Consider the following 27,554-nt stretch of genomic DNA (forward strand, 5'->3'; position numbering starts at 1 on the left):
GAGTCAACCTTGAGCCTGGTAAGATTTGAACTGCCAAACTGCAGTCAGCTGGCAGTCAGCAGAAGTAACCTGCAGTACAGTATTCTAACCACTGTGCTGCCACGGCTCTTGATGTATCTCCAAATGTCTTCTGTGGAGGAGTTATCTCCAATTCTGGTTATCCCCATCAAGACATATTTACTTTCTCCATATAATCCACTAGGAGCCATCAGTCTGGTTGAGCTATAAGGCTGTCTTAAACACACCTGCTCTGTCTTACAACTTTGCCCGGAATGGCAAACTTATGGCATGTGTGCCAGAAGTGGCACAGTCATCTCAGGGCACGCGAGCTGTTGTCCATTGCTCTTCCAGGTTCCGGTGCGCTGACCAGCTGGTCTTCACGCATGTGGGAGTGCCGGAAATTGCGGCTGCCCAGTGTGCATGTGCACACCAGGAAGATGACCTCCCAGTTTCTGGCGCCTGCATGCGTGCTGGCCAGCTGGTCTTCATGTGCATATGCGCACCAGAAACCAGGAGGCTGATGCACATGCACGCACAGGAAACTGGAATATCATTTTCCTGGCGCATGCATGTGCATCGGGCGGCTGCTCTTCCGGTTTCCAGCACACACACGCTCCCATTTCGGCCGAAAAGGTTCACCAACACTGCCTTATGCAAATCCAAACAATTGCAATTTGTTCAATAAATGAGTTTATTGAACTAATGGTCACACATTCCATTAGAAAGAATTTCCCTGAGGATGGGCTCCAGCACAAGTCAGAGAGCTCAGAAGACTCAACCTCTGGTCCCAGTGACCGACCCAGATTGGATCCTGCAACATTAATCCTGGGACATGTTTGTTCACCTTCATTCATAATGATAGTTTAGCATTATAGGTGGACTAATGAATTTAATGAATAAGGTAGCTTTATTCCCTGTCCCAAATGTGCTTTTTCAAGAGACAGCTGGAGTTTCTTTATTTTTCCTTGAAGACGTTTCACTTCTCATCCAAAAAGCTTCTAGTTCAGATCAGTTCTCAGAACTGAAGAAGCTTCTTCGATGAGAAGCAAAACATCTTCAAGGAAAAACAAAGAAAGCCTAGTTATCTTTTGAAAAAGTATCTTTGTGACAAGGTACAATACTTAATGATAGTTATAGGGTAGAAGACAGAAGAGGTTAAGCGGCGAGATTATGCCGGAGTCAAACTTAGTGTTTTATCTTTCTTTAACTTTTTTATGGATGGAACTTTTACAAATGCCATTTACTTTTTAAACTGGACCGGTTTTTATTTTCTTCTTCTATTTTTCTTTTTTTAATACTTGTTGATTAAGACTTTCTCTCTTTTTTTCTTTTCAACGCTCTATTGATTTTTTTATCTAAAAACTTTTCTCCTTAAGTTTGGAATATAAAGAGGGGAGTAAAAGCAGAGGAAAAGAAGTAACACTGCCACTTGGAGGCTTGGAAATATTGTTTTTCTTGTTTTCTTTGAACATTTGATCTACATTTCAAGGTTTCCGAGCTTGTTTATTGAAAATGATAGTGGGAAGAGCATGGACTGTTTATACAGGTGCTCCTCTAGGGTACTATCAGTAGCTGGATTGGAGTGGAAAGAAAGCCTTGACTTGAAAGAATACAGTGAACTTGTTTGGAATTTAATAAAAAAGCTTTGGATGATATAGTGGCAGTGTTTACTATCTGGAGGAATGGTGCAACATGAAAAAGAAAACGAAGTAACATTACAAATGATTATGCAAGAAATTCAAAAAATACAAGTAAGAACAGAGAGTATTGAAAAGAGAATGGAAAACATTAAACAAAGAACAGAAAAAATAGATGAAAAATTGAGAATATTTACCAAATGATGATGAAATTTGAGAATAAGAGTTTAAAAAAATGAAGAAAAAGATGAACAAGGAGACAAGAAAATTGGTGATATTGACAGCAGATTGAGCGTGGTTGGAAAAGACAGGAGTGGAATATTGAAATGGGAGATTGACATATTGGAACTTTACCTCAGACTCCAAAACAGAGAAGAAGAAAAGGGAGAAAATTTGGCAGAAGTAATGAGAGAAAGTTTGGTAGAAGCATTGGTGATAACCAAAGGGAAGTTGATGAAAGGAACAGATGGAGGGTTTCGAGTGTTTATAAATATGCAATGAAAAACAAGTTGCCAAGAGAAGTCCATATAAGATCTACCAAGAAAACAATTAGAACACAAATATTACAAATGGCAAGAGATATAAGATTGCACTACTTTTTGAAGGATACAGGATGATGTAATGAAATGCTATAATAAAAACTAATTAAAATTTAGTTAAATTTAGAATTTTACCCATAAAATGAAGTAATAACAGTTATAGTCAAATAAATGATTAACAATGATAATGCATATATATATATATATATATATATATATATATATATATATATATATATATATATATATATATATATATATATATATATATGATTGATAATAAGAAATTTTATATAAATTGTAAGTGAGGATTATGGAGAGCATGCTCAAAGGTTTTGTAACCAAAGATAAACCATTTTATGTAGAATATAATGTAAAGATGTAATATTACTGGATGATTTTAGGATGATGAAATGAAATGCCAGGAGGAAGTTATTCATAAAATAATGGAAGGTTCTGAAATGAGTAAATTGACATTTGAAATTAGAGAACAAGAAGATAAACAATTTTATAAGACATAGGATTTATTTTATCAATGGTTAGATAAAAAAACATGGAAATGAAAGATAGTAGGGAATGTTATCAATACAAGAATAATAGAATGATACTGAATATAACATAAAGATATATTATTGGATAGATTGAAAATGATGTAATGAATTGTTATAATATAAATGAACCCAATATTTAGTATATCTCATTTAAAATGAAGGAATAATGGTGATAGTCAAACAAATGAGGTATAATGATAATAATGTATAAGCATATTCGATTTGATATGTGATTATATAAAATTGCAAGTGATGACTATGGAAAGGATGCACAAAAACTTTGTAACCAATCGATACACTGTATGTAATGGAAGATGGTTTTATGTTTTATGTCTTGTTTGTCTGTGTAAAAATATTTTTTTTAAAAAAAAGATAGTCATAGGGTACAAATAAGCAATCAGGAAACAATATCAAATCCATATGAATTGTAAGGATATAAGCTACAAAGTTACAGTCCTGCAGTCATAAGTGGGAGGAAATGGGTGATAGGAATGATGAGAAAACTAATAGTAATAGTAATGTAGCCTTAGTGATTAGTTTGACAGTGGGTAGGGAATTATTTGTCTAGCTTAGTGATGGCGTTTGGGGGGAAAAACTGTCCTTGTGTCTAGTTGTCTTGGTGTGCAGTGCTCTATAGTGTCGTTTTGAAGATAGGAGTTGAAACAATTTATGTTCAGGATGCGAGGAGTCTGTAAATATTTTCATGGCCCTCTTTTTGTACTTGTTTAGTATACAGGTCCTCAATGGAGGGCAGATTGGCAGTAATTGTTTTTTCTGCAGTTCCAATTATCCTCTGAAGTCTGCGTCTGTCTTGTTGGGTTACGGAATCAAACCTGACAGTTATGGAGGTGTAGATGACAGACTCAATAATTCCTCTGTAGAATTGTATCAATGTTGTCATAGTTTTGATGTGTGCTCCTGGCATAATTTAAAGTAGGTGTAGATTTTAGTATCTGCTGTTCTACAGTCATACAGATGTGAGCAAAATCTGTTGGTTCGCATAGGTTTTCCTATTGAGAATTTCCAAGTTCATAAAAAAAGGAATTGCTTCACATTCTCTCAGAAGAAACAAATAGTTCCAGTATTCAGTACATGCTGTTATTACTTGGTGCTGCAAAAAATTACAGCCCGGTGAAACTTTCACTTCCCATAAATATCCAATAATAACTGTCCGTAACGTGCTACCATGTTGATTATGTCATAATGAGACCAGACATGACGTTCTGGAGGAAGGAAAAGTAGAACAAGCAATGTGGGTCCTAGTTTTGGGTATCAGAGTAGTTTTTCTGGTATTCTCAGATTACACAAAAGTTTCTTTTATCAGGTAGAGCCCCTTTTGTTTATAAATTGCCATCGGAAAATAGCTTAAGAACATAGAATCAGCATCTTCATAAACAATTTAGGTGAGGGGATAGAAGGGGAACTCATCAAATTTGCAGATGACCCAAAACTGGCTGGAGTATCCCGCATACCAGAAGATAGGCTCAAGATCCAAATGGATCTCCACAGACTTGAAGACTGGGCCCAATCTAACAAAATGAAATTCAATGTAGAGAAAAGTGAGGTTTTACACTTAGGCAAGAAAAATCAAATGTCCAGGTAGAGATTAGGTGAAACCTGGCTCAATAGCAGTAACCGTGAAAGGGATCCTGGAGTCCTAGTGGACCATCATTTAAAAATTAGCCAACAGTGTGCTGCAGCTGCCAAAAAAGGCCAATGCAATCCTAGTCTGCATTAACGGATAGAATCAAGATCATGTGAGGTGTTCATACCACTTTATCATGCTTTGATAAGGCCACACTTGGAATACTGCATCCAGTTTTGGTCACCATATTATAAAAATGATGTAGTGGCTCCAGAAAGAATGCAGAAAAGAGCAAGAAAGATTATTAGAGAGCTGGAGGCTAAAATATAAAAAGAATTACAGGAATGAGGTATTTTTATTCTAGTGAAAAGAAAGACTAGGAGTGACATGACAGCAGCATTCCAAGATTTGAGGGGCTGCCATAAAGAAGGGGGTCAACCTATTTTCCAAAGCATCAGAAGGCAAAACAAGAAACAATGGATGGAAACTAATCAAGGAGAGTAGCAACCTAGAACTAAGGAAAAATTTTCTAACAGTGAGAACTAGTGGAACGGTTTGCCTTTAAAAGTTGTGGGTGCTTCATCACTGGAGGCTTTTAAGAAGGGACTGGACAACCACTTGTCTGGAATGGTATAGGGTGTCCTGCTTGTGCTGGTAGTTAGACTAGAAAACCTCCAAGGTCCATTCCAATCCTGTTATTCTGTTATGTAGGATGATGACATAGTAGATATTTCTCTGTCTAGCTCAGAGCCAGTAATGCTCAGGAACTGTTGTTTCCCAACGATGTAATATCATGGAATGACACCTTGGCTGTGTGCTTCCAAATTATATGGTCTGCCTTCAATTTTCTACAGTTGCAAAATGGCTAGAACAATTCTTACAACATACACAGAGCTGATAATTTCTCAATCTATTAAATCCGATTGCATAAAAGCTAGCATCGCAGCTTGATGGCAACCCCTAACAAGCCTTGGTGGATTAGAACAGATTAGATTAGATTAGAAAATAATAGAATAGAATTCTTTATTGGCCAAGTGTGATTGGAAACACAAGGAATTTGTCCTTAGTGCATATGCTCTTAGTGTACATAAAAAGACAAGATACATTTGTCAAGAATCATAAGGTACAGGAGAGGCGGGGCTGACGTGGCAATGATACGACATGCGATCTTGGATCACCGTCAATATCTCTGCTGCTGGATGGTCTTTTTGGACCTCACCGTTACGTAGAGACAGTGATAGAGAAGGGCACATCCTGCCGATCCCAGAGACACCGCAAAGTCCCCAGTAGATCCAGGAGAAGCCCTTTTTTCCGGCCACAGAGAAGCAGCCATTGAAGCTGCTGAAAGTTGGAACAACTCCAGAACGGGAGCAAAGCGGAAGAGGAAGTGTGTTGAATTGGTGAGATAATTTTTATTATTAGAGTACACCCAAAAAGATCAAAAGTAAAGTTAAAATTGAAGACAGAAGAGGTTAAGAGCGAGATTAAGCCTGAATCAAACTTAGTGTGTTATTTTTTTCTTTTTAATATTTTTATTGATGGCATTTTTACAAACAGTTGTTACTTTTTAAACCAGACTGTTTTTTTTCTTCTTCTATTTTTCCTTTTTTAATACCTATTGATTAAGATTTTTTTCTCTTTTTCTTTTTTCAATGCTCTATTGCATTTTCTCTTTAACACCATTTCTTTTTCTCCTTAAACCTGGAATATAAAGAGTAGAGTAAAAGTAGAAGAAAAGAAGTAACACTGCCACTTGGAGGCTTGGAAACATTGCTTTCTTTTCTTCCTTTGAACATTTGATCTACATTTCAAGGTCTTTGAGGTTTTTTTATTGAAAATGATAGCGGGAGGAGCACCAAAGGGAAGTTGATGGAAGGAACAGACGAGGGGTCTCGAATCTTTACAAGATATGCAATGGAAAACAAGTTGCCAAAAGATGTCCATATAAGATCTACCAAGAAAGCAATTAGAACACAAATACTACAAATGGCAGGAAATATAAGATTGCACTACTATTGGAAGGATAAAGGATGATACAATGAAATGCTATAATAAAAATTAATTTAAATGTAGTTAAACTTAGAATATTATGCATAAAATGGAGTAATAATAGTTATATTCAAATAAATGATTAACAATGATAATAATGCATACACACACACGATTGGTAATATGAAATTTTATATAAATTGTAAGTGAGGACTATAGGGAGGACACAAAGGTTTTGTAACCAAAGATAAACAATTTCATGTAGAATACAATATAAAGAGGAAATATTGGATGGTTTTAGGATGATGTAATGAAATGCCATAATATTTTATTTTATTTTATTCTAAATTTAGAATATTTCACATAAAAGGAAGTAATAATAGTTATAGTCAAATAAATGTTTAATAATTATATGTATGTATGTATGTATGTATGTATGTATGTATGCATGCAGGTCTTGGCATATTCGGGTCTTTTCCCATGTAAGATTAATAGTATCTTGGCGACGTTTCGATGAAATCCCACTCGCCATCTTCAGGCTGGTGCCTTTGGCTTCATTCTTTAGCACGAAGCCAAAGGCACCAGCCTGAAGATGGCATGTGGGACCTTGTCGAAACGTTACCAAGATACTCAATTTTACACGGGAAAAGACCCAAATGCGCCAAGACCTGCATACCTGTACCCATGAAAATCTACGAAAACATATATATGTATATACATACATACATATATTAGATTGATGATATGAGATTCTATATAAATTGTAAGTCAAGACTACAATGAAGAATATTGGACTAAAATCCACACCTGGTGGGGAAAAAAAGAGAAAATACCATGCAGGAGGAAGTTATTCATAAAATAATGGAATGTGCTGAAATGAGTAAATTGACATTTGAAATTAGAGAACAAGATGATAAACAATTTTATAAGATATGCGATTTATTTTATCAATGGTTAGATAAAAAAACATGGAAATGAAAGATCCTAGAGAATGTTATCAATATAAGAATAATAGAATGATACTGAATATAACATAAAGATATATTATTATTGGATAGATTGAAAATGATGTAATGAATTGTTATAATATAAATGTACCCAATATTTAATATATCTCGTTTAAAATGAAGGAATAATAGTGATAGTCAAACAAATGAGGTATAATGATAATAATGTATAAACATATTTGATTTGATATGTGATTTATATAAATTGCAAAGGATGCACAAAAACCTTGTAACCAATCGACACACTGTATGTAATGGAAGATGGTTTTATGTTTTGTTTTATGTCTTGTTTATGTTTGTCTAAAAATAAAAAATAAATTTTATAAAAAAAGAATCCTAAGGTACTGTCAGCGCCTCTTAATGATAATCATAGGGTACAAATAAGCAATCAGGAAACAATCAATATAAATTGTAAGGATACAAGCAGCAAAGTTATAGTCCTGCAATCATAAGTGGGAGGAGATGGGTGATAGGAACGATGAGAAGACTAATAGTAATAGTAATGCAGACTTAGTGAATAGTTTGACAGTGGTGAGGGAATTATTTGTTTAGCAGAGTGATGGCATTCAGGAAAAAAAATGTTCTTGTATCTCGTTGTCTTGGTGTGCAGTGCCCTATAGCGTCGTTTGAGGGTAGGAGTTGAAGCAATGTACGTCCAGGATGCCAGGGGTCTGTAAATATTTTCACGGCTCTCTTTTTGACTCATGCAGTGTACAGGTCCTCAATGGAAAGCAGGTTGGCAGTCATTGTCTTTTCTGCAGTTCTGATTCTCCTCTGAAGTCTGCGTCTGTCTTGTTGGGTTGCAGAGCCAAACCAGACAGTTATGGAGGTGCAGATAACAGACTCAATAATTCCTCTGTAGAACTGTATCAGCAGCTCCTTGGGCAGTTTGAGCTTCCTGAATTAGGAAAGCTAAGCAAAGTCAGACTTGATTCCTACTTGGCTTGGAGATCTCAGAAATCACCAGGTCTATAGGCTAGACTGAGAAGTTGAAAAGAGCACCTGAGAAGAAAGAAACAGCTATCCACTTTTGTATACTTGCCAAGAAAACAACGTGAATAAATCCAGGAAGTCAACCTGAAGTTGAGTTAACATCAAAGCAGACTTTATTCTTGAATTGATCAAAGCTTACATTGGTAGGTGATCTGAGTGAATTTAACTCTCTGTCATAACAATATTTTCTGACACTTCCTGTAATTTTTGGCTGCCAAAGATAAACTGGTGCAAAGTTTATCTAATGTTGCAATTTTTAAAAAACATAAAGCAGGCTTGGCAACCAGGCCTGAAGAGTCTTCATAGATTAAGCAATCTTTTGTGAGCACCCAGTCATAATTAACTAGCAAACCATTTGCTTCGTTTAAAAACTTGGTGGAGCAGAGGAACAAGCTTTAAAACTTTGGTTGTACGATAGTCTCTGCAAGCCTCAATTGAGTTCATTATATTTCTCAGTTGCATCTTCCAACCTAGAACATCAAAGCAGAATAGGCAGTCTAAAGCCTAAATGGATTACAGCACCTGAATAAACAGCCATTTCTATTTCTATACAGATTGTGGAAAAGCCCTAGGGGTGGAAACCTAGAGAACGCTAGGGAAGGGATAGAGAATTACGTGTTTCGCTGAAAATAAGACAGGGTCTTGTTGGCTGGCAAGAATGTGCCAGAAACAGAGACACAACTTCCTGCCCTCTCTGGATTAGCTGATCCATGGGCCGAGGTTAAGAGGCCTCCTGCACCTCAAAAATAATAAGATCTTCCCAAAAATAAGTCCAGGTGCTTATTTTGGGGGCCAAAAGTAAATAAGACCCTGTCTAATTTTCGGGTAAACACGGTAGAGCTGTGATGGCGGCTTGCGGAGCCATTTGTCAGGACACACAAGGCGTTGCCTTGTCAGCTGGCCCGCACGCGCCTCCTTTTGAGGCCATTTTTCACCCTCTGGAGGTTTCAGAGCCTTCAGGGACTCTTCCTGAAGCCTCCAGAGCACGAAAAACCAGCCCTATGGGCAAACTGGAAGTTCAGGAATGTACTTCCGGTTTGTTCGTAGGGCCGGTTTTAGCCTTCAGGAGGCTCCAGAGGGCAAAAAACGACCCTATGAGGATTGCTCGTAGAGTCATTTTTTGCCCTCCAGAGCCTTCAGGGAAGCCTTCTGAAGGCCCCTGAAGACTCCGGAGGACGAAAAACGGCACTACAGACAAACCAGAAGTCACTTCCGGGTTGCTCGTAGGGTTGTTTTTTGCCCTCCAGAGCCTTCAGGGAAGCCTGAAGGCTCCAGAGGGCTAAAACTGGAAGTCCGTTCCTGAACTTCTGGTTTGCCCGTAGGGCCGTTTTTTTGCACTCCGGAGGCTTCAGGGAAGCTCCTGAAGTCTCCAGAGGACCTCCAGGGGGCACGGGGAGGCTGTTTTCGCCTTCCCCAGGCTCCCATAAAGCCTCTGGAGCCTGGGGAGGGCAAAAAAAGCAAGCCAAAAATGGGAGGGAGTGCTGGTCCCACGCGCACACGCGCTGGGTCATGCACATAGAATTATGAGTGTGGCACGCCCACACACAACCCCTCTGTGCTCCCCCACTTTTGGCACGCGAGACACAAAAGGTTCATCGTCAGTGGGTAGAGTATTGAATCCTTATTCATTTTTTTGTGTATTCTCTCAAAATCTCATTTGTTTTCTAGTGGATTTTGGTATTAGCAGTTTCATTTATCAAAGGCATTTTATTGTAACGAGTAGCCAGCAACTGAAGCTTTGGGGTGGGATACAGATCTCAAAGTGGTTGGGTTGGTTTGTAAAGGGAGGATTATGTTTGAATTCTTAAAAATACATTTAAATGGTATTTTACAGCTTGGGCTGGAGGTTTAAAGTAGGTGCAGTTTTTATTAGACTGATTTTCTTTGCATAGGCCTTCCCCCATCTCTAGGAAGGAGCCCAACTGCCAATTTTCCTGTAAATAGATATTTCTGGCTATCCTGTAATCTTCTGGTTTTCATTGTTTGGCCTGCTTGGACTTTGCTTCTTGACCACGAAAGAGCAAATGCCGGTGTGTGTGTGGCGTGAATTTCTTAGTCTTTGGCTGTGTCTCATCATATTTCAGTCCAATCTGTTAAGGAGTTGCATCATTGCCCTTTAATTTATTTATTCATAAATCCGCCCGACTCTTTAACTATTCTGGTTAGCAATTTTCTTCATTTGCTGAGTTAGCTGGTGAAGCACAGCTACCACGAATGTTGGTTTGCTTCCAGTCAAGGAGGAGAAAACACTTTCAGATCGTAATGTCTTGGGGATATGGCATAATGATAGCTATAATACAGGTAGTACTCAAATTACAAGCAAAGTTGAGCCCAAAATTTCTGTTGCTAAGTGAGAAAGTTGTTCAGTGAGCTTTGCCCCATTTTACGATCTTTCTTGCCACAGTTGTTAAGTGAATCACTGCAGTTATTAAGTTATAACATGTTGGTTAGGTGTAAATCTGGCTTCCCCATTGACTTTGTCAGAATGTCGCAAAACATAGTCATATAACCCCAGGAAATGCAACTGTCATAAATACAAGTCGGATGCCAAGCATCTGAATTTTGATCAGGTGGCCATGAGGATGTTGCAGTGTGTGAAAAATAGCCATAAGTCACTTATTTCAGCGTCACTGTAACTTTGAATGGCCACTAAATGAACTGTTGTAACTCAAGGACTACCTGTACCTGCATTTTGTTGCCTTTTAAAATACTGTGCCATGTTTCCCCTAAAATAAGACAGGGTCTTATTTTCTTTTGACCCCCCCGAAATAAGCGCTTGGCCTTATTTTTAGGGAGGTCTTATTATTTTTGAGGTGCAAGAGGGGACGAGCGTGGTCACCTCATGGCTGTTGCTGTGTTGCAATATTTTCAGGGAGGGCCTATTTTAGCGCATGCACTCAAAAGCCCAATTGGGCTTATTATCCGGAGAGTTCTTATTTTCAGGGAAACAGGGTAGTATTATATATTACTAGGGACGTGGTGGCTCAGGGGCTAACACTGAGCTTGTCAATCAGAAAATTTGGCAGCTTGGCAGTTCAAATCTCTAGCACCACATAACGGAGTGAGCTCCTGTTACTTGTCCCACCTTCTGCCAACCTAGCAGTTTGAAAGCATGTTGATTGATTGATTGATTATATTTCTATGCCGCCCTTTTCCCCGGAGGGGACTCAGGGCGGCTTACAAACCAAGTCAAGGGGGGGGGGGGTGGTTATAAATAAGGGAAAGAAAAAAGCACAAAACAAAACAGTACCACAATTTAAAAGCACACAGCAATCATACCATTCGAGAGGGGACAAAAGCTCGTTAGCCCCAGGCCTGTCGGAAAGGACGTTGGTCTTACCTGAACGTCTATTTTCTGATGGGAGGAGGGAATGGTCACACGTGGGTTTTATCACAGCCTGATTGGTCCAAGGCTGAGAGGAAATCTATAAATACCGGTGCCTGTCCATTGCTGGCCCAGATTCTCGAACATGAATGGTACAACTGAAAAACAAGAAACAACACAACAAACCCCGGGAAACACCCCCCGGGCCCTCCCCTTGGCCCCAATAGACGGAACTCAGGGCGGGTTGTGACCATTCCCTCCTCCCATCAGAAAATAGACATTCAGGTAAGACCAACGTCCTTTTTCCAGAATGGGAGGAGGGAATGGTCACACGTGGGACATACCCAAGCTAAAGTCCCAGGGAGGGAGAACAGGAACTCTAGGGCCCAAGGGGAGCCTCAGCCGCCACCCCCTGTAGGACCCTATGACCGAAAGACGCGTCCGCCGACGCGAAAGCATCCAGACGATAATGCCGGATGAACGAGGTTGGAGTGGCCCAGGTAGCCGCCCGGCAGATGTCTTCAAACGGGGCCCTCATGGCCCACGCTGCTGAGGTCGCCGCGCTCCTTGAAGAGTGCGCCGTGATGCCTGACGGAACCGGCCGCCCTGAGGCCACGTAGGCCTCCGAGATGGCCTGACGCAGCCAACGGCCGATGGTAGCCGAGGACACCCTCGAACCCAGAGCTCCAGGTAGGAAGGAGACGAACAAGGCCTCAGACTTGAGGAAATCCTTGGTCCGCCGGAGGTAGATCCGCAGGGCACGGCGGACATCCAGACGATGCCAAAGACGCTCCCTGTCAGTGGACGGACTCGGGCAGAAGTCGGGCAGGACGATCTCCTGAGCCCTGTGAAAGGGGGTATTTACTTTGGGGACGAATGCCGGGTCAAGGCGAAGGACCACTCTGTTCTGGTGAAAATGACAGAGGTCGTCCTTACAAGACAGGGCGCCCAGCTCGGATATACGCCGGGCGGAAGTGATGGCCACCAGGAAGACCATCTTCAGTGATAAGAAGCGCAAGTGCACCGAGCGGAGAGGTTCAAACGGAGCTCCCGTTAAGGCCTTGAGGACAAGCGGAAGATCCCACGTGGGGAATCTATGAACGGGGGGAAGCCTGAGATTAGCCGCCCCCTTGAGGAACAGCTTGACCAGAGGAGACTGGGAAAGGGAAGAAGACCCCGCCCCCCCCAAGACCGAGGACAGAGCCGCCACTTGACGTCGCAAGGTGTTTTGTGAGAGCCCGTCCTCCAGGCCCTTCTGAAGGAAATCCAAGACGTTGGGAATGGTGGCTCTGTCGGGAGAGATGCCCTTGGGGGAGCACCAGCGGGCGAACGCCGCCCAGGTGGAGTTATAAATGCGGGTCGTCGAGGGGCGACGTGCCGCTTCGATGATGCGAATGACCCCGGAAGATAGTGTCAACCATCGGGAGCTGAATTGCCTGAGCAAAGGTTTGCTCCATGTTATAATGCCGACGGTCGGTACTGCCTGGAGAAGAGAAATTAGAAGGTTTAGCCCACTGGTCGGTCAGAACCTCTAGGAACAAGGGAGGGGCAGGGATCTCTTCCTTGTTGGTGGCCGTGGCAGAGAACATGACCATGTCGGGATCCCTTGGGGGGGGGCACAGAAGGATCCCCAGTTCCGACCTTGGTGGTGTGCCTCGCCTTATCCAAGAGAACTTTAAACAAGGCGGGCATAAATAGGACCTTAGAAGAAGGTTCCTCCGAAACAGTGGTATTCTCATCATCTGAGAATCCCATCTCCTGGGGTAACTCCCCCCCCCAGGAAGGAAGTCTCACTGATCATGGAAGGGGAGGAAGCCCGAAACTGAGCCCTGTTCAGCCCCCCATGCCTAGAGTAAAGAGAGCCTTTGTCCCGCTGGGCAATACCCCGAGTGATGGCTGCAGAAATAAGCCTCTTAATCCCTTCAGGGAGATTATCCAGATCCTCCACATCCCCATAAGTAGAAGCAGGGCCCTGAGGGGCCAACCTTTGGGGGGAAGAGGGGCCTCTGGACGTGCCCTCCAGAGGATCATCTATGGGGGATGGAGAAGGCCCCCTCCTGGAGAAGGCCCGCGACCTACCAGGGGAGCTGCATGAAGAAGCCGGGCTAAAACCTCTAAGTAGAGACCTTTCTGAAATGGGCCTAACAGGGGACCTGGATCTGTCCCTAGATAAAGACTTGGAGGACTGGGCCTGCCTTTCTGCCCTGGCAAAGGTCCTTTCCAGCGCCCTATGGCGAGCTGCCTCATCCCTAGAGACAGAACTGGAGGGGCGCCTTGAAGAAAGGGGTCTCTGAGGGGGAGCCCTCCCCCCCACCTCCTGATCCAAGGCCTCCTCACTCCCAGTAGGGCCTGCCCCCTGCCCCTGGGGAATCTCCGCTCCCTCGTCCATGCCCCACTCACGTGTCTGACGAAAGGAGCAGGAATCGGCCTCCAAAGTCCCACCTGAGACCAGGGCCTAAAGCCTGTGGGGAGACCTAGGCTCAAGGCCTCTCACTAGGCCGCACTAGGCCCGTCGAGAAGGGCCAGGCCTCACGCACGTGGCAGCCTCCAAAATGGCCACCGGAACTCCGTGCGCGGGAGAAAAGGGCTGGAAATAATCACCAGCAGCCCAGCCAGGCTTTTCTAGCCGGCGTTACTTTAAAATGAGCAGGGAGAGCAGCTCTCCTCCCCCTGCTCTGTCTCCCTAGCAACACAAACAAAAGAAGCCTGCAGCGAGGCCCCTCCGGAGCGATCTGCTCGCACGAGCCTCGAGGCTTCAAAGTTTCACTTTAACTTTCCTGCTGCAAAAACAGCCGCTTCAAGGCAGTTTGAATGAAGCAGTTTGAATGGAGCTCGCACCCCCGCACCCGGGGACGGGCAAAGGCTCCTGGCCTGCGGGGGGGAGACTAGTGCCCCACTGGGCTCTCCCCCAGCCGCCCGAGGCAGAGATCTGTCCCTTGGGGCCGCAGCAGATCAATTTAGAATTTAAAAGGATTTAAAGTGCCCAATTAGCCAAATAGGAATCAGATTGAATAGAACTCACCCAAAAGGAGAAAACAAATAGAAACCTATCAAACTACTCTACAGCTTGGACCAGGCTGAGAGAGAATCTGGGCCAGCAATGGACAGGCACCGGTATTTATAGATTTCCTCTCAGCCTTGGACCAATCAGGCTGTGATAAAACCCATGTGTGACCATTCCCTCCTCCCATTCTGGAAAACAGCCAGGTTTTAAGGGCTTTGTGGAAAGCCTGGAGGGTGGTAAGGGTTCGAATCTCCACGGGGAGCTCGTTCCAGAGGGCCAGAGCAGCCACAGAGAAGGCCCTCCTCCGGGTGGTCGCCAATCGGCATTGGCCAGTGGATGGAATTCGGAGGAGGCCTAATCTGTGGGATCTAATCGGTCTATTGGAGGTAATTGGCAGCAGGCGGTCTCTCAAGTACCCAGGTCCAATACCATGAAGGGCTTTATAAGTGACGACTAGCGCCTTGAAGCGTATCCGAAGACCAATAGGCAGCCAGTGCAGCTCGCGGAGGATAGGTGTAACGTTGGTGTACCGAGGTGCACCCACAATCGCTCGCGCAGCTGCATTCTGGAAAAAAATGCAAGTAGAAACATAGGAACCACCTTTGGTAGGAAGGTAACAGCGGGCCATGTGCCTTTGGTGTTTAGTCATGCTGGCCACATGACCACGGAGACGTCTTTGGACAACGCTGGTTCTTTGGCTTTGAAACAGAGATGAGCACTGCCCTCTAGAGTCGGGAATAACTAGCACATATTTGCAAGGGGAAACTTTACCTTTGCCTTTAGTATTCTGTAAAAGTAAATTCATGGTGCAGAAAGAGGATATGCACAGTGATATTAGCTCTGGAGAAGAGGTGATGCATTATGTGATTGTCACTTACTCTCCTAACCTTCCAAAAGCTCATAAAAAGCTGTCTGTTTCAGAGGTCCTTTGGGACCTAAGTACTGTAAAGCTCAAGGAATTGTCCATTAATGGCAGTTTTTACATTATGTCAAAAATTTGCAGAATGATATTTCTGTTACTATGTGTTTACTGTATCTCACTGTTATTACATTGGCCACATTCCATGCCTCTTAACACGGTTTAAAGTAGCCTCCCCTGAAGCAGTCTATAAATTCATAAATAAATAAACTTGTAAGTTTATTTTAGCCAATAAATGTTTCCAAGACAAAAAAATATACATAATGAACTTGGAAATTGGATCCCTCATCCCCTGTTGTGTGATATAAAGTAATGTCATAACAGAATCTAGGTCTGAAGAAGCAAAATAAAAGAGGCAAATAAAGAATGAATATTATATATCAGAAGTTCAGCAATTTGGCGGTTCGAATCCCTAGTGCCACATAACAGAGTGAGCTCCCGTTACTTGTCCCAGCTTCTGCTAACCTAGCAGGTAGAAATGAAAGTAGTTGGCTTTGAAATGGTGATGAGCACTGCCCTCTAGAGTCAGGAACGACTAGCACATATGTGCAAGGGGAACCTTTACCTAAATCAACATATCCATACAACATTCTCTATGGACATGTGCAGTCAACTAAGTACTAGGAAGCAATTACCGATTTAATAAGGAAGCATGATTTCCTAATTCCTTCTGCCGAACCATAATCTCTACCTGCCAATCACTTCAGCAAAACAGTAACTGTTTCTTGATGTCATTGACCATTAAGGCAAAGAATCTCTTAATCTGACCTTTAGAAATACGACTTAAATACTTCTCATGCCGCTATTAATACAGATCTTTTTGACTTACAACAGAAAAAGCATGAATAAAATGTCATTTGTAGGATTGAAGTTTCTTTTAGATACATGATGATTAAGTTGGTATTTCATTAAATTGGGATCCATTCCATTTACAAACTTTTATCATCATCATATTTTTTTTAAATTCTTGTTATGCCTACTAAGAAATCAAATGAAAATAACCATGAACCTTCAGCAGAGCAAGACCCGTTACTTAGAAACAGGGGTCCTCAACCCCCAGCCCATGAACCAGCATAATTTAATGTATTTTATATAATTTACATAAGTTATTGAAAATTAAATACTAAAGAAACTAATCTTTTAATACTTAGCTCAGCTCAGAAATTGGAAGGAGAATGGAAGTGTTTTATTGTAAACTGTGATTCTTCAAATGAAGCTTGGAAACTATGATGAAGGCATAGGCCCCTGATGGCGAACTTATGGCACGCATGCCACAGGTGGCACACAGAACCCTCTCTGCAGGCACGCCAGCAGTCGCCCCAGCCCAGCTCCACTGTGCATGCGCACATGTCTCCAGCTGGTCTTTAGGTCTCTGCCGTGTATGCATGGGGGGGGGGCTTCCCCGATCTCCACAGGTCCCCCCCCAGCATGCCCTACTTTTCTACTCAATTTCTGTCATCCGCACCAATCTGGAAACCAAAATGGGGCGCAGGGGCAGTGTACAAGGCCACCCCGTGTCCCTTTTTGGGCCTGGAAAGCCTCTTGCACCCTGGAAGCCAAAACGAGGCATGGGGTTGCCTTGTGAGCCGCCCCCTGTGCCCCGTTTCGGCTTCCAGCTTAGTGTGGGCACCAGAAATGGAGTAGAAAGGTGGGGGGCGCTGGGGGGGGGCAGCAGGCCCTACCTCAGAAAGCCCAGAAAGAGCTTTTTTTTAATCGAGATTAAAAACGGTACCTTGGAAGGAGTCAGCCTGTAGCATTTACGCACGAGATGGGCTCCTGGTCCTGTCTCCCTTAAGGTCTGGCAAATCTACCAATTTCATTGTATTTAAGTACAATGACAATAAAGATTATACTTATACTTCTCTCTTGTTTAATTGGCTATGCAGATGAAAAAGTACCTGTTATTACAGAAACGCCTAACCTTTTTGTGCTGCTAAGCCTAATTACTTCTAAATGCCATAGTCACATATACCACCTGTCTCTGCTACTTCTTCATCACCATTGTGTGTCATCCTCATATATTGCAATTCATTTATGGCCGTGACGTAACACTCACTTCGTGAAGTGCAGTGCGCATGGATGGCACTCTAAAGTGCTCAAGTTTATTTATTACTAGCAGTTCTCTCACAGCAGGAACCCTGAAAATTAGCACCTTAAACAGATTACATTACCCTATAATTATCTACAGTAGTTTCTCAGGGTGGAAACTTACTGTGGCCTGCTGAATAATAGCCTCCATGCCTATATTTGCAGTCTTTCTTTCTTTCATCTTCTCTGAGCACGAGACGACTGCTTGCTTGCTGCTAATAGATCTTGCTATACCTGTTCTGTGGCAAAAGGGTCAGTTATATATTGTTCTACCGCTCTAGGATAGAGTGACATACATGGTAACCAGTAGAATAGCTGTGTCAAGCCGGCCTCCCTCAGCAACCAGGAAAGAAACCACTTATCTCCATTTTGCCGAATTAAGAGTACTTTTACTGGTTATGAAAAGATAGCAGCTAAGCAAAGCAAGATCTGAGGCAAAAGCACACGAAATCATACATATCAATATGTGACCAAACACCCCCCCCCCCGTAACCCTGATCCCACTGTCCAATCTGCAAATCCCTCAGGTGTCGTGTGGTTTTCATCTTCAAGGAGCATCATCAGGTTGGTGTGCAGGATGACCAACATCAAGCATCAGTCTCCAGCATGTGCAGTAGACGATGAGAACAAAATTCCCTTTTTACAATCTCTCCTGTACTAAAACTCCCCCCCCCCCCCAATACCAAGCCCTCACACACTGTTCCAATAGCAACCGAAAACAAATAGCGAAGCAGAGACTGACAGGCTGAAGTTGTGGGGGCTTCATCACTGGAGGCTTTTAAGAAGAGACTGGATAGCCACTTGTCTGAAATGGTATAGGGCAGTGATGGCGAACCTTTTTTTTACGGCGTGCCAAAATTGCGCACTATCATGCACGTACACATGCCCACTCAATCCTCCCTGCCCATCTGCGTGTGCATGCACAACCCACCCCGTGCATGCGTGGACACCTCGCCAGGCTTTGGAGGCTTTCCTGAAGCCTGGGGGTGGCGAAAGCCTCCCCCACCTCCCTGGAAGCCGGAATCCAGAGGCTTTCCTGAAGGCTGGGGAGGACAAAAATGGCCTCCCCTGGCCCTCCAGAAGGGCGAAAAATAAGTTGCCAGGCGCACACATGTGCCACCAAATATGGCTCCACATGCCAACTGTGGCATACGTGCCTTAAGTTTGTCATCACGGGTATAGGGCCTCCTGCTTGATTAAGGAGTTAGATTAGAAGACCTTCAAAGTCCCAACTTCTGTATTTTGTATGATAGATACCTTATAAAATCAAATAGAACTGGATGTGCTTAGCCCTAGAGATTTGAGGTTTTAATTATTTATTAGGGTTTTGTTTAATCCTGCCATTATTCTTTACAAGTAACTCAAGGGAACAAACATACAAATACTTCCTCCTCCTCCCCCTATTTTCCCCATGACAACCTGTGAAGTGGGGGGAGCTAAGAGACTGACCTGCCCAAGGTCATAAATAGGCTTGCATGCCTTAGGCAGGGCCAGAACTCACTTTCCTGATGTTTGGCCCAGAATCATCCAGCCAGCTTTCATATCTAAGATAGGACTAGAATTCACCATTTCCTGGTGATTGGCCCAAAGTTAGCCAGCTGGCTTTCATGCTCAAGGTGGCACTAGAACTTACCATCTCCTGGTTTCTTGCCTGATGCCTTAATCACTAGACCCGTGATGGCGAACCTATGGCAGCCGTGCCACTGGTGGCCAGCAGAGCCCTCTCTGTGGGCACACAAGCCGTTGCCTCAGCTCAGCTCCACTGCGCATGTGCGCGTGCCCCCTACCAGCCAGCTGATTTTCAGGTCTCTGTCGCACATGCGCGGGGCTCAGGGGCACATGCAGGAGACACATGTATGTGTGTGGGCAGGTGGGTCATGTGAAAATGCACGGGGGCGAGGAGAGTAAGGAGGGGTGTGGTGAGCCCCCCCCCCGCCTGTTTTATGGTCTCAGGAGGCTGCAGGGAGGCCTACTAGGCCCAAAACGGGGCGCGGAGGGGAATGCATGCATGCGCAGGGAGGCGGGGGTCACACACACATGCACGGGAAGGTGAGGCGCAGGGGGTTGTGCTTGCATTGCATTATGGGTGTGGGCATGGGTGAATGCTGCTGTGTGTGCATGCACACTTTCAGCACACGACAACGAAAAGTAGGCCATCACTTCACTAGACCAAACTAAAGTTCCAATCACTGTTGACATCCAGCCTTTCTGTGAAAACCTATCAAATAATCCAGTTATAGTATTTTAATCTATGCCTAATAATTGGGGGGATTTGGCATGAGAAAAAACGTTTCCTCCTGTTTATGGCCTTGGTTTGCAACATCTGGTTGGCCCTCTTGGAAACAGAGAGCTGATCTTTGATCTGATCTGGGAAGCTTTGGGCATTTTTATGCTAACAGCCATCTGCTCATTACAATAATATGTGGGACACCCTGTTCCACATTCATTAAAAAAAAAAGGAAAGTGAACTGTATGTGAATAGTAGAAGGAAAATGCTAATATTTATCCCAACTCCACCCATTGGCCCTTGAAAAGCTTAGTTTCAGCTTCCATTAATTGAAGCCAAACTGTAAATGGGACAGTAATAGAAAATTATTAAAAATATGGGATGATGTAATCAATGTCCTTAGATTGAAATGAATTGGAATCAAATATGCCGTGTTGTCCCAAAAATAAGACAGGGTCTTATTTTCTTTTGACCCCCAAAATAAGTGCTTGGCCTTTTTTTTTTTTTTTTTTAAGTAAGATTTTATTGGTAAAACGAAAATACAACATCCATAACTTGTAAAAAACAATACAACTACATTTCGAGATATTCCCATACTATCAAATCATATAAACATCAAAGGTTAGGTATCTTATTCCTTCCCTCCCTCTTCTCTTCCCTCATTTCTTTCTTTTCCATACCCTTTTCTTCCCTCCCCCCCTTACTTCCTTCTCCCCTGCCTTCCCTCCTTTCTTTTCTCCTTTCCTCCTTTCCTTCCCCCTCCTTGGCCTTATATTCAGGGAGGTCTTATTATTTTTGAGGTGCAGGAGGCAGCAAGCGTGGTCACCTCATGGCTGCTGCTGTGTTGCAATATTTTCGGGGAGGGTTTATTTTAGCGTAGGCACACAAAAGCCCGATTAGGCTTATTATCCAGGGAGGTCTTATTTTCAGGAAAACAAGGTAATTTTGGTCTTGTCTTTTGCCCTAAGAGCAGTGGGCTCCTTTTACACTTATCAAATAAATATTTTTGCCCAGAGCTGGTTGTGAAACATTCCCCTTTTGTTTTTCCCACAACAACAACAGCAATAATCCTGTGAGGTGGTTTGGGATGAGAGTGATTGGCCCAAGATCATCCAATTGGCTTTCATGGCTAGGATGGCACTAGAAGTCCCGGTCTCCCACTTTCTAGCCTGGTGCTTTAACCATCTAGCACAGGGGTCCTCAAACTTGCATAGCTGGCTGGAGAATTCTGGGAGTTGAAGTCCACAAGTCTTAAAGTTGCCAAATTTGAGGACCCTTGAATTAGACCAAACTGGCTCTCCATAATGCTCTGTCTACTAAGCCATTCAATGAAGAAGGCAATCAAAGGTCAAGGAAAGCAAGAAAATAGGTTTAAAAATATCTATTTTCCGCACACCGATATTAACCAACCCAGACAAGCAGGAATCATCTCCAGATAACCAAGAACAATCACCGAAGAAAGAATACCACGCTCAAAAAGCAACCAGAAAAGAAACAGTCCAATAAAGCTAGTAAAACAAACTATATATATGAACAGCCAATAAATTCCACTCCTACCCTCACCGGTGATGTTACCTAGTCTGGTGATGAAACATCTTCAGGAAAACTAGCAATCTTATAAAGCACTAAGACAAATATTCTAAAGAGTTTAGAAAAGGGTGCGTGAAGCCAACATTAGAGATGTCTTGGTAATTTGGGAAACACCATTTTATAGGCACAGTTTGGCTTTTTGGGATAGTAGCACCAGAGGTGGCATTCAGCAGGTTCTGACCAATTCTGGAGAATCGGTAGCGGAAATTTTGAGTAGTTCAGAGAACCAGTAAATACCTCCTCTGATTGGTCCCGACCCCATCTATTTTCTGCCTCCCAAGTCCCAGCTGATTGGGAGGGAATGGAGATTTTACACTATCCTTCCCCTGGAGTGGGGAGGGAATGGAGAGTTTACACTATCCTTCCTCTGGAGTGGGGAGGGAATGGAGATTTTGTAGTAACCTTCCCCTGGAGTGGGGAGGGAATGGAGATTTTACAGTATCCTTCCCCTGGAGTAGGGAGGGAATGGAGATTTTGCAGTAGTCTTTTCTGGAGTGGGGTGGGAATGGAGATTTTACAGAATCCTTCCCCTGGAGTGGGGAGGGAATGGAGATTTTGCAGTAGTCTTCCCCTGAAGTGGGGAGGAGATGGAAATTTTACAGTATCCTTCCTTGGAGTTTGGAGGGAATGGGGATTTTGCTGTATCCTTCCCCTGGAGTGGGGAGGGAATGGAGATTTTACAGTATCCTTCCCCTGCCACGCCCACCAAGCCATGCCCACCAAGCCACGCCACGCCCATCATGCCCACATGACAACTGGTAGTAAAAAAAAAATTGAATTCCACCGCTAGGTAGCACCCTCTTCATTCTTCTTTTTCTCTCATTTCACAGCCCGCTCTTCGTAACGTGGAAGATTGGTCGAGATAAAAGGTTGCGTGGATGTATAGGTACCTTTTCTGCCATGAACCTGCATTCAGGACTCAGGGAGTACACACTTACTAGGTAAGACTTGGTGGTTGTTCTCTTCACTTTGAAGAGGGTTGTAATTTATTGTCACTTCTTTTGTTAAATTGGCCCACTGGAATTTTTGAGCTTTTGCTCCCCACTAGGATTTTTCCAAGCATTCCTAAGTCTTGTTACCTGGGTTTGTTTGCTTAATCCTAAATGCTGAAGTAGCCTGGAACTTGAGCATTTACCGATTTCTAATGCTTCTTTGCCCAAAGCAGACAACTTCAGTTCTATTACATTTTTTTTTAAGACAAGTGGAAGAAAGTTAAAGTCTGTGGGGAAAAACCACCCAAGTGGTCCAGCAATCCAAAATGGCTGGCGTTATCTCTATTTCTCCAACCAGGACTTCTTACCAGCTACATTTCATTTAATTTGCTTCATTCTTATTCCTCATTGTTCTTTGGTTACATTCTTGTTCTTGAGCGGAAACCTGTTAAATTAGGGAAGCAAATAGTCAGAGCTCTTAATGATCATCCAGAGTCTTCCTGGACTGCATCTGAACTAGTTCATTGTTGTGGTCTTCTTGTTGCCTTTCTCGGTGTAGTGTTCATCAACACATCACAACACAGTTAGAACAATTAACCAGTGGAACAGCTTGCCTCCAGAAGTTGTGAATGCCCCAACATTGGAAGTCTTTAACAAGATGCTGGATATCCATTTGTCTGAAACGGTATAGGATTTTCTGCCTAGGCAGGGGGTTGGGTTAGAAGACCTCCAAGGTCCCTTCCAACTCTGCTATTGTATTGTATTTTACATCAAAAGGTAGCTGGTGTTGCATTTTGGGGGATGGAAGAGAATTTGATAGGGGTGGTGTATTCTGCACTAGACTGAAGATAGTTAATCATTTATCCAAGTCCTCATTTTAAAATCCAAGGACTAGAAGTGTACAGGTAATCCTTGACATACAGCCATTTGTTTAGCAACCATTCAAAGTTAACAACGGCACTGACTTATGACCATTTTTCACACTTAAGACCATTGCAGCTTCCCCACAGAGGTGTCAGGGTTCCAAATAGCATCCAAAAGTAAATCAGAGTCCAAAGCAAAGGATTCCTCAAAGTTCCAATTTATTAAGAGAGCCATGTTGGCACATCTGGGAAAACCCCGAATTTGAAAGCTTCCCAGTTTTCCCCACCCAGTTGAAAGTTCAAGATCTTGCCTCCCACACCCACAAGTCCATCACACGGTCCAATCTCCCACTGCCATGCTGGCAGTTCCACCCATCCAGTTCCGATCAGGTGCAGAGATGCAAAGAGAAAGGATGACCTTGGCTTTCTAGAAAGAATTTTGTTATGGCTACATAGCATCTCACTCCTACAATCCCCCCTCCCATTTTCCCATAATAGAAAATGTTTAGTAGAATAATAGAAAGTGTGGCAGCCAAAGATCCAAAAGAAAAGATGGCTGCAGGCCTGACAAGAGAAGGTTGGACTGCAAAAGTTCCTATAATCCAAGTCAAGATAGGCCTGGCCTTTGGAGACATCTGGCCAGACAGACTTACTGTTACTCAATAGTAGTAACTGTAAGAGGGATCTTGGAGTCCTAGTGGACAACCATTTAAATATGAGCAAGCTGTGTGGAACAACTGCCAAAAAAGCCAACACAGTTCTAGGCTGCATCAACAGAGGGATAGAATCAAGATCACGTGAAGTGTTAATACCACTTTATAATGCCTTGGTAAGGCCACACTTGGAATACGGCATCCAGTTTTGGTCACCATGATATAAAAAAGATGTGGAGACTCTAGAAAGAGTGTAGAGAAGAGCAACAACATTAGGGGACTGGAGGCTAAAACAAATGAAGAACGGTTGCAAGAACTGGGTATTTCTCCTAGGCGCTGCTTGGAGTGTCCAAGCACGGGTTAACTTCAGCTTGCTGCCCAAGGAACTGAGTTTTAAAACTATTGTAGCTCCGCCTCTTGCTTGCCTCAGAGGCTCAGTTTCAAAAAACTCAGTTGCCCCACAGGATGTTTTTTCTGGGGCTCCCGTACTTGGGCAACAAGCTGGACCCCGATCCTTCTAGTGTAGTTTAGTGTAGCTCCCTTTTAAATTTCATTTCTGTTTTAATTTCCTCAGATAGTGCATGTAGCCTTTAAATTCCTGCCTATTACCTTCCGTTTGTTCCGTTTGCCTCTAAATCGTGCGGACAGGCTTCCTGGAGCGCTGCCAGCCCAAGCACTGTTTTGGGCAGTTCTTCGCGTCGGGACTCGTTTGGCGGCCGCCTGCGAATTCGAGGGGTGAGGTAGGCAGCTAGGATTCCCCTCGCAAGGAGCACTAGGCTCCTCAAAGCCCTGATGCTGCTCCAGGTGCGCACGAGCGAATGGCCGCCATTTTGAATAGCATTTTTGGCTTCCTTTTGCTTCCCAGCCTCCAGTCTTGCCGCACAGCCTGTCAGACTCAGCAGATCGCCGCGGAGGGCCGCCATAAGCATAGGGCCTCACTCTGGGTGGCCAGGCAGGCTCTCTCCCTCCTTCTCCAGCCACTGCAGGGAATCTTGGCCTGTCTAGCCACTCTACCTGCCTCAGCGTGGATCTGTGGGTGTTCAGCTATCTCTCCAATCAGCCTCCCCTTGCTACCGCTCCTGGGCCCAGTACCACTGGAGGCCCAGCGCTTGGCCTAGGCCCATCCTCCCACAGGCCTGTACCTCTGCATACCAGCGCCATGGAGAAGCAAGCAAGCCCTCATTGCAGCATCGGGGAGAGGCAAGAGGACATCCAGACGGGGCCCACTCCCAGTAAATGCAGTAGGCCCAATCCTGTGGCCAAGGGTATTGGGGTGGGCTCCCCCTCCAAAGGGAAACAGCCCAAACCTGGGATGGCCTCTAAGGCTGAGGAAAAGATGGCTGTGAGATGCCAGAAGGCCCTGGAAAAACAATTCCAGAGGGCTCAGGCTGCACAGCGTGAAACTTCCATGGGCTCCAGTTCTAATGAAGTGGGGTGTGGGTCTTCACTGCATAACCCCCAGCAGGAGTATTCTCCTTCAGGCCCAATTAATGAGGATTTTGGGTTTTCCTCCAATCCCTCCAGGGCTTCTCTGGGGTCCCCGATCCATTCCATGGCTGAAGACTCCCTTGAGGATATGGATTCAGGGGCTGAGGAGAAATCCTTGGCTCCTTCTGAGTTAGAACCTCCCCCCCTCCCCCAGGGTCAGGAGGTCCTGTTATCCAAGGCCATGGAGGATGTAGTGGCTCGTGCCATATCACGAGGCATATCTGATGGCATGTAACAGCTGGCAGCTAAACTGCCCGTTGTAGCGACCAACCCTAATGCGAGTTGCAATGCAAAGCCGAAGGTACCTGCAGCTAGGGAGGCCTCTCCAACACCCACGGGGATCAGTGAGGTCTCAGATTTGGAGGAGGCCAAGCTAGAGGACCCGGTTCTCTCTGATGATGAGAACACCGCCCCTGAGCAGGCCACCGGTTCCGATCTCTTTAATCCCGCCATGTTCAGGGCCATTCTCACCAAGGCTCGGGCAGCGGGGCCCCAAATGGGTCTTCCAGCCCCAGCGGCCAAAACCCCTTCAGATCAGGGCACCAGCGAGACCATAGGACCCCAGGACCCGGGTGCAGGAGGTGCCTCCGCCTCTGGACCTGGTCCCAGTCCCCCAGCTGTTCCTAGACATTATACAACAGCAATGGACCCAACCGGGGTCCATGGCAAATCCTAGTGGGACGGATAGGAAGCTCTATACTATGGAAGCCCCCCTGGAGGAGCTGTTGAAGCTCCCCTAAGTGGATGATCCTATTGTGTCCCTTACTTGTCCATCTTCTCTCCCTGCAGATTTGCTGGAAGGACTTAAAGCTGAGGACAAGAGAGCAGAGTCAGCAGCTCACAAGACCCACCTGGCTACTGCCTGCGCCATGCGGGCCTCTTCGTCCTCTTCCTATTTCAGCAGGGCAGCCCTGTTCTGGCTTCGAAAATTGCTGGCAGGGCTTCCAGCAGGGGATACCAGAGCCAGGCAGGACACCATTAAGATAATTGCGGCTGTGGAGTACTCCGCTGACGCCTCTATCACGGCCACAAAGTTTTCCTCCAGGGCCCTGGCTTCTAATGTTACCTCAAGGCGCCTACTGTGGCTTCGCCACTGGCAGGCGGATGTGAAGGCAAAGTGGAAGGTGACTTCCACTCCCTTCAAAGGGGGGGAACTCTTTGGGGAGGCCTTGGACCCCTTTCTAATTGAGTCCAAGGATAAGCGCAAGGTACTCCCCGCGATCACTAAGAAGCAGGAGCATAAGGGTCAATCCTTTCGTAGGAATTCCTTTCGGAGTAATGAACCCTCTACCTCCTCTGGAGGTTGCAGTCACTCCTACGTTCCGCCCCAGGACCGTTCCCAAGATAGGTCCTCATTTAGGGACAGGGGCAGGCAGCAAGGGAAATCTAACTGATCCTTTTGGAAGTCTAAGTGACCGTCACAGAGCTCCCCCCCATAGGCGGCCGTCTCCAACTTTATGCCGCCCAATGGGAGGAGTCTACGACGGACAGTTGGGTCCGGAACACGGTCCGTCATGGGTTGACCCTGGAGTTCTTGTCCCTCCCTCCGAGAACCTTTATCCCTTGTCCCATTCCCAGGTCTGCCCATAAGCTCCAGCTTATGAGGGTGGAGATTGACCATCTACTGGAGATAGCAGCCATAGAGGTCCACAGGAGTCAGGAAGGCAGGGGGTTCTATTCCATCCTGTTTCTGGTCCCCAAGTCATCAGAGGGGGTGAAGGTGATACTGGACCTCAAGAAACTCTACAAGCATCTGGCATACAAGCGCTTCAAGATGCAGTCCCTTCAGACCATTCTGGGCTGCGTCAGGCAGGGCGATCTGCTGTCTTTTATCGACCTGAAGGAAGCATACCTGCATGTTCCAATCCTCCCGGCGCATCGCAAGTTCTTGAGGTACCAGTTCGCCAATCGTCACTTCCAGGACAGGGCCCTCCCCTTCGGTCTCTCATCGGTCCCACGGACATTCACCAAGCTACTGGCCGCCATCGCTGCGCATCTCCGATCCCTTCCCATGAGACTGGAATGCTACCTGGATGACATCCTCATCCACTCGTCGTCATGGGGGCAGGCCCAGAGGGACTTGAACACCACCATCAAAGTCCTGCAGCTCCACAGATTCTCGGTCAACCTCGCCAAAAGTCACCTGACCCCGACCTGCAGAATC

General features: G+C 44.6%; 1 protein-coding gene across 2 annotated transcripts in view; it reads left to right on the forward strand.

Annotated features, from left to right (window-relative positions):
* Positions 1 to 27,554, forward strand: part of AMMECR1 (AMMECR nuclear protein 1) — a 120,033-nt gene that overhangs the window by 26,177 nt on the left and 66,302 nt on the right. For both annotated transcript variants that reach the window (XM_087727297.1, XM_087727298.1), the window contains exon 2: positions 22,285 to 22,395. In XM_087727297.1, coding sequence (XP_087583423.1) covers positions 22,285 to 22,395 — 111 coding nt within the window. The remainder of the gene's footprint in view (positions 1 to 22,284; positions 22,396 to 27,554) is intronic.

The sequence above is a fragment of the Thamnophis sirtalis genome, unplaced genomic scaffold (assembly GCF_051295495.1).
Source record: "Thamnophis sirtalis isolate CommonGarterSnake01/CBP01778 unplaced genomic scaffold, rThaSir2_p1.2 scaffold_13, whole genome shotgun sequence".
Lineage (NCBI taxonomy): Eukaryota > Metazoa > Chordata > Lepidosauria > Squamata > Natricidae > Thamnophis > Thamnophis sirtalis.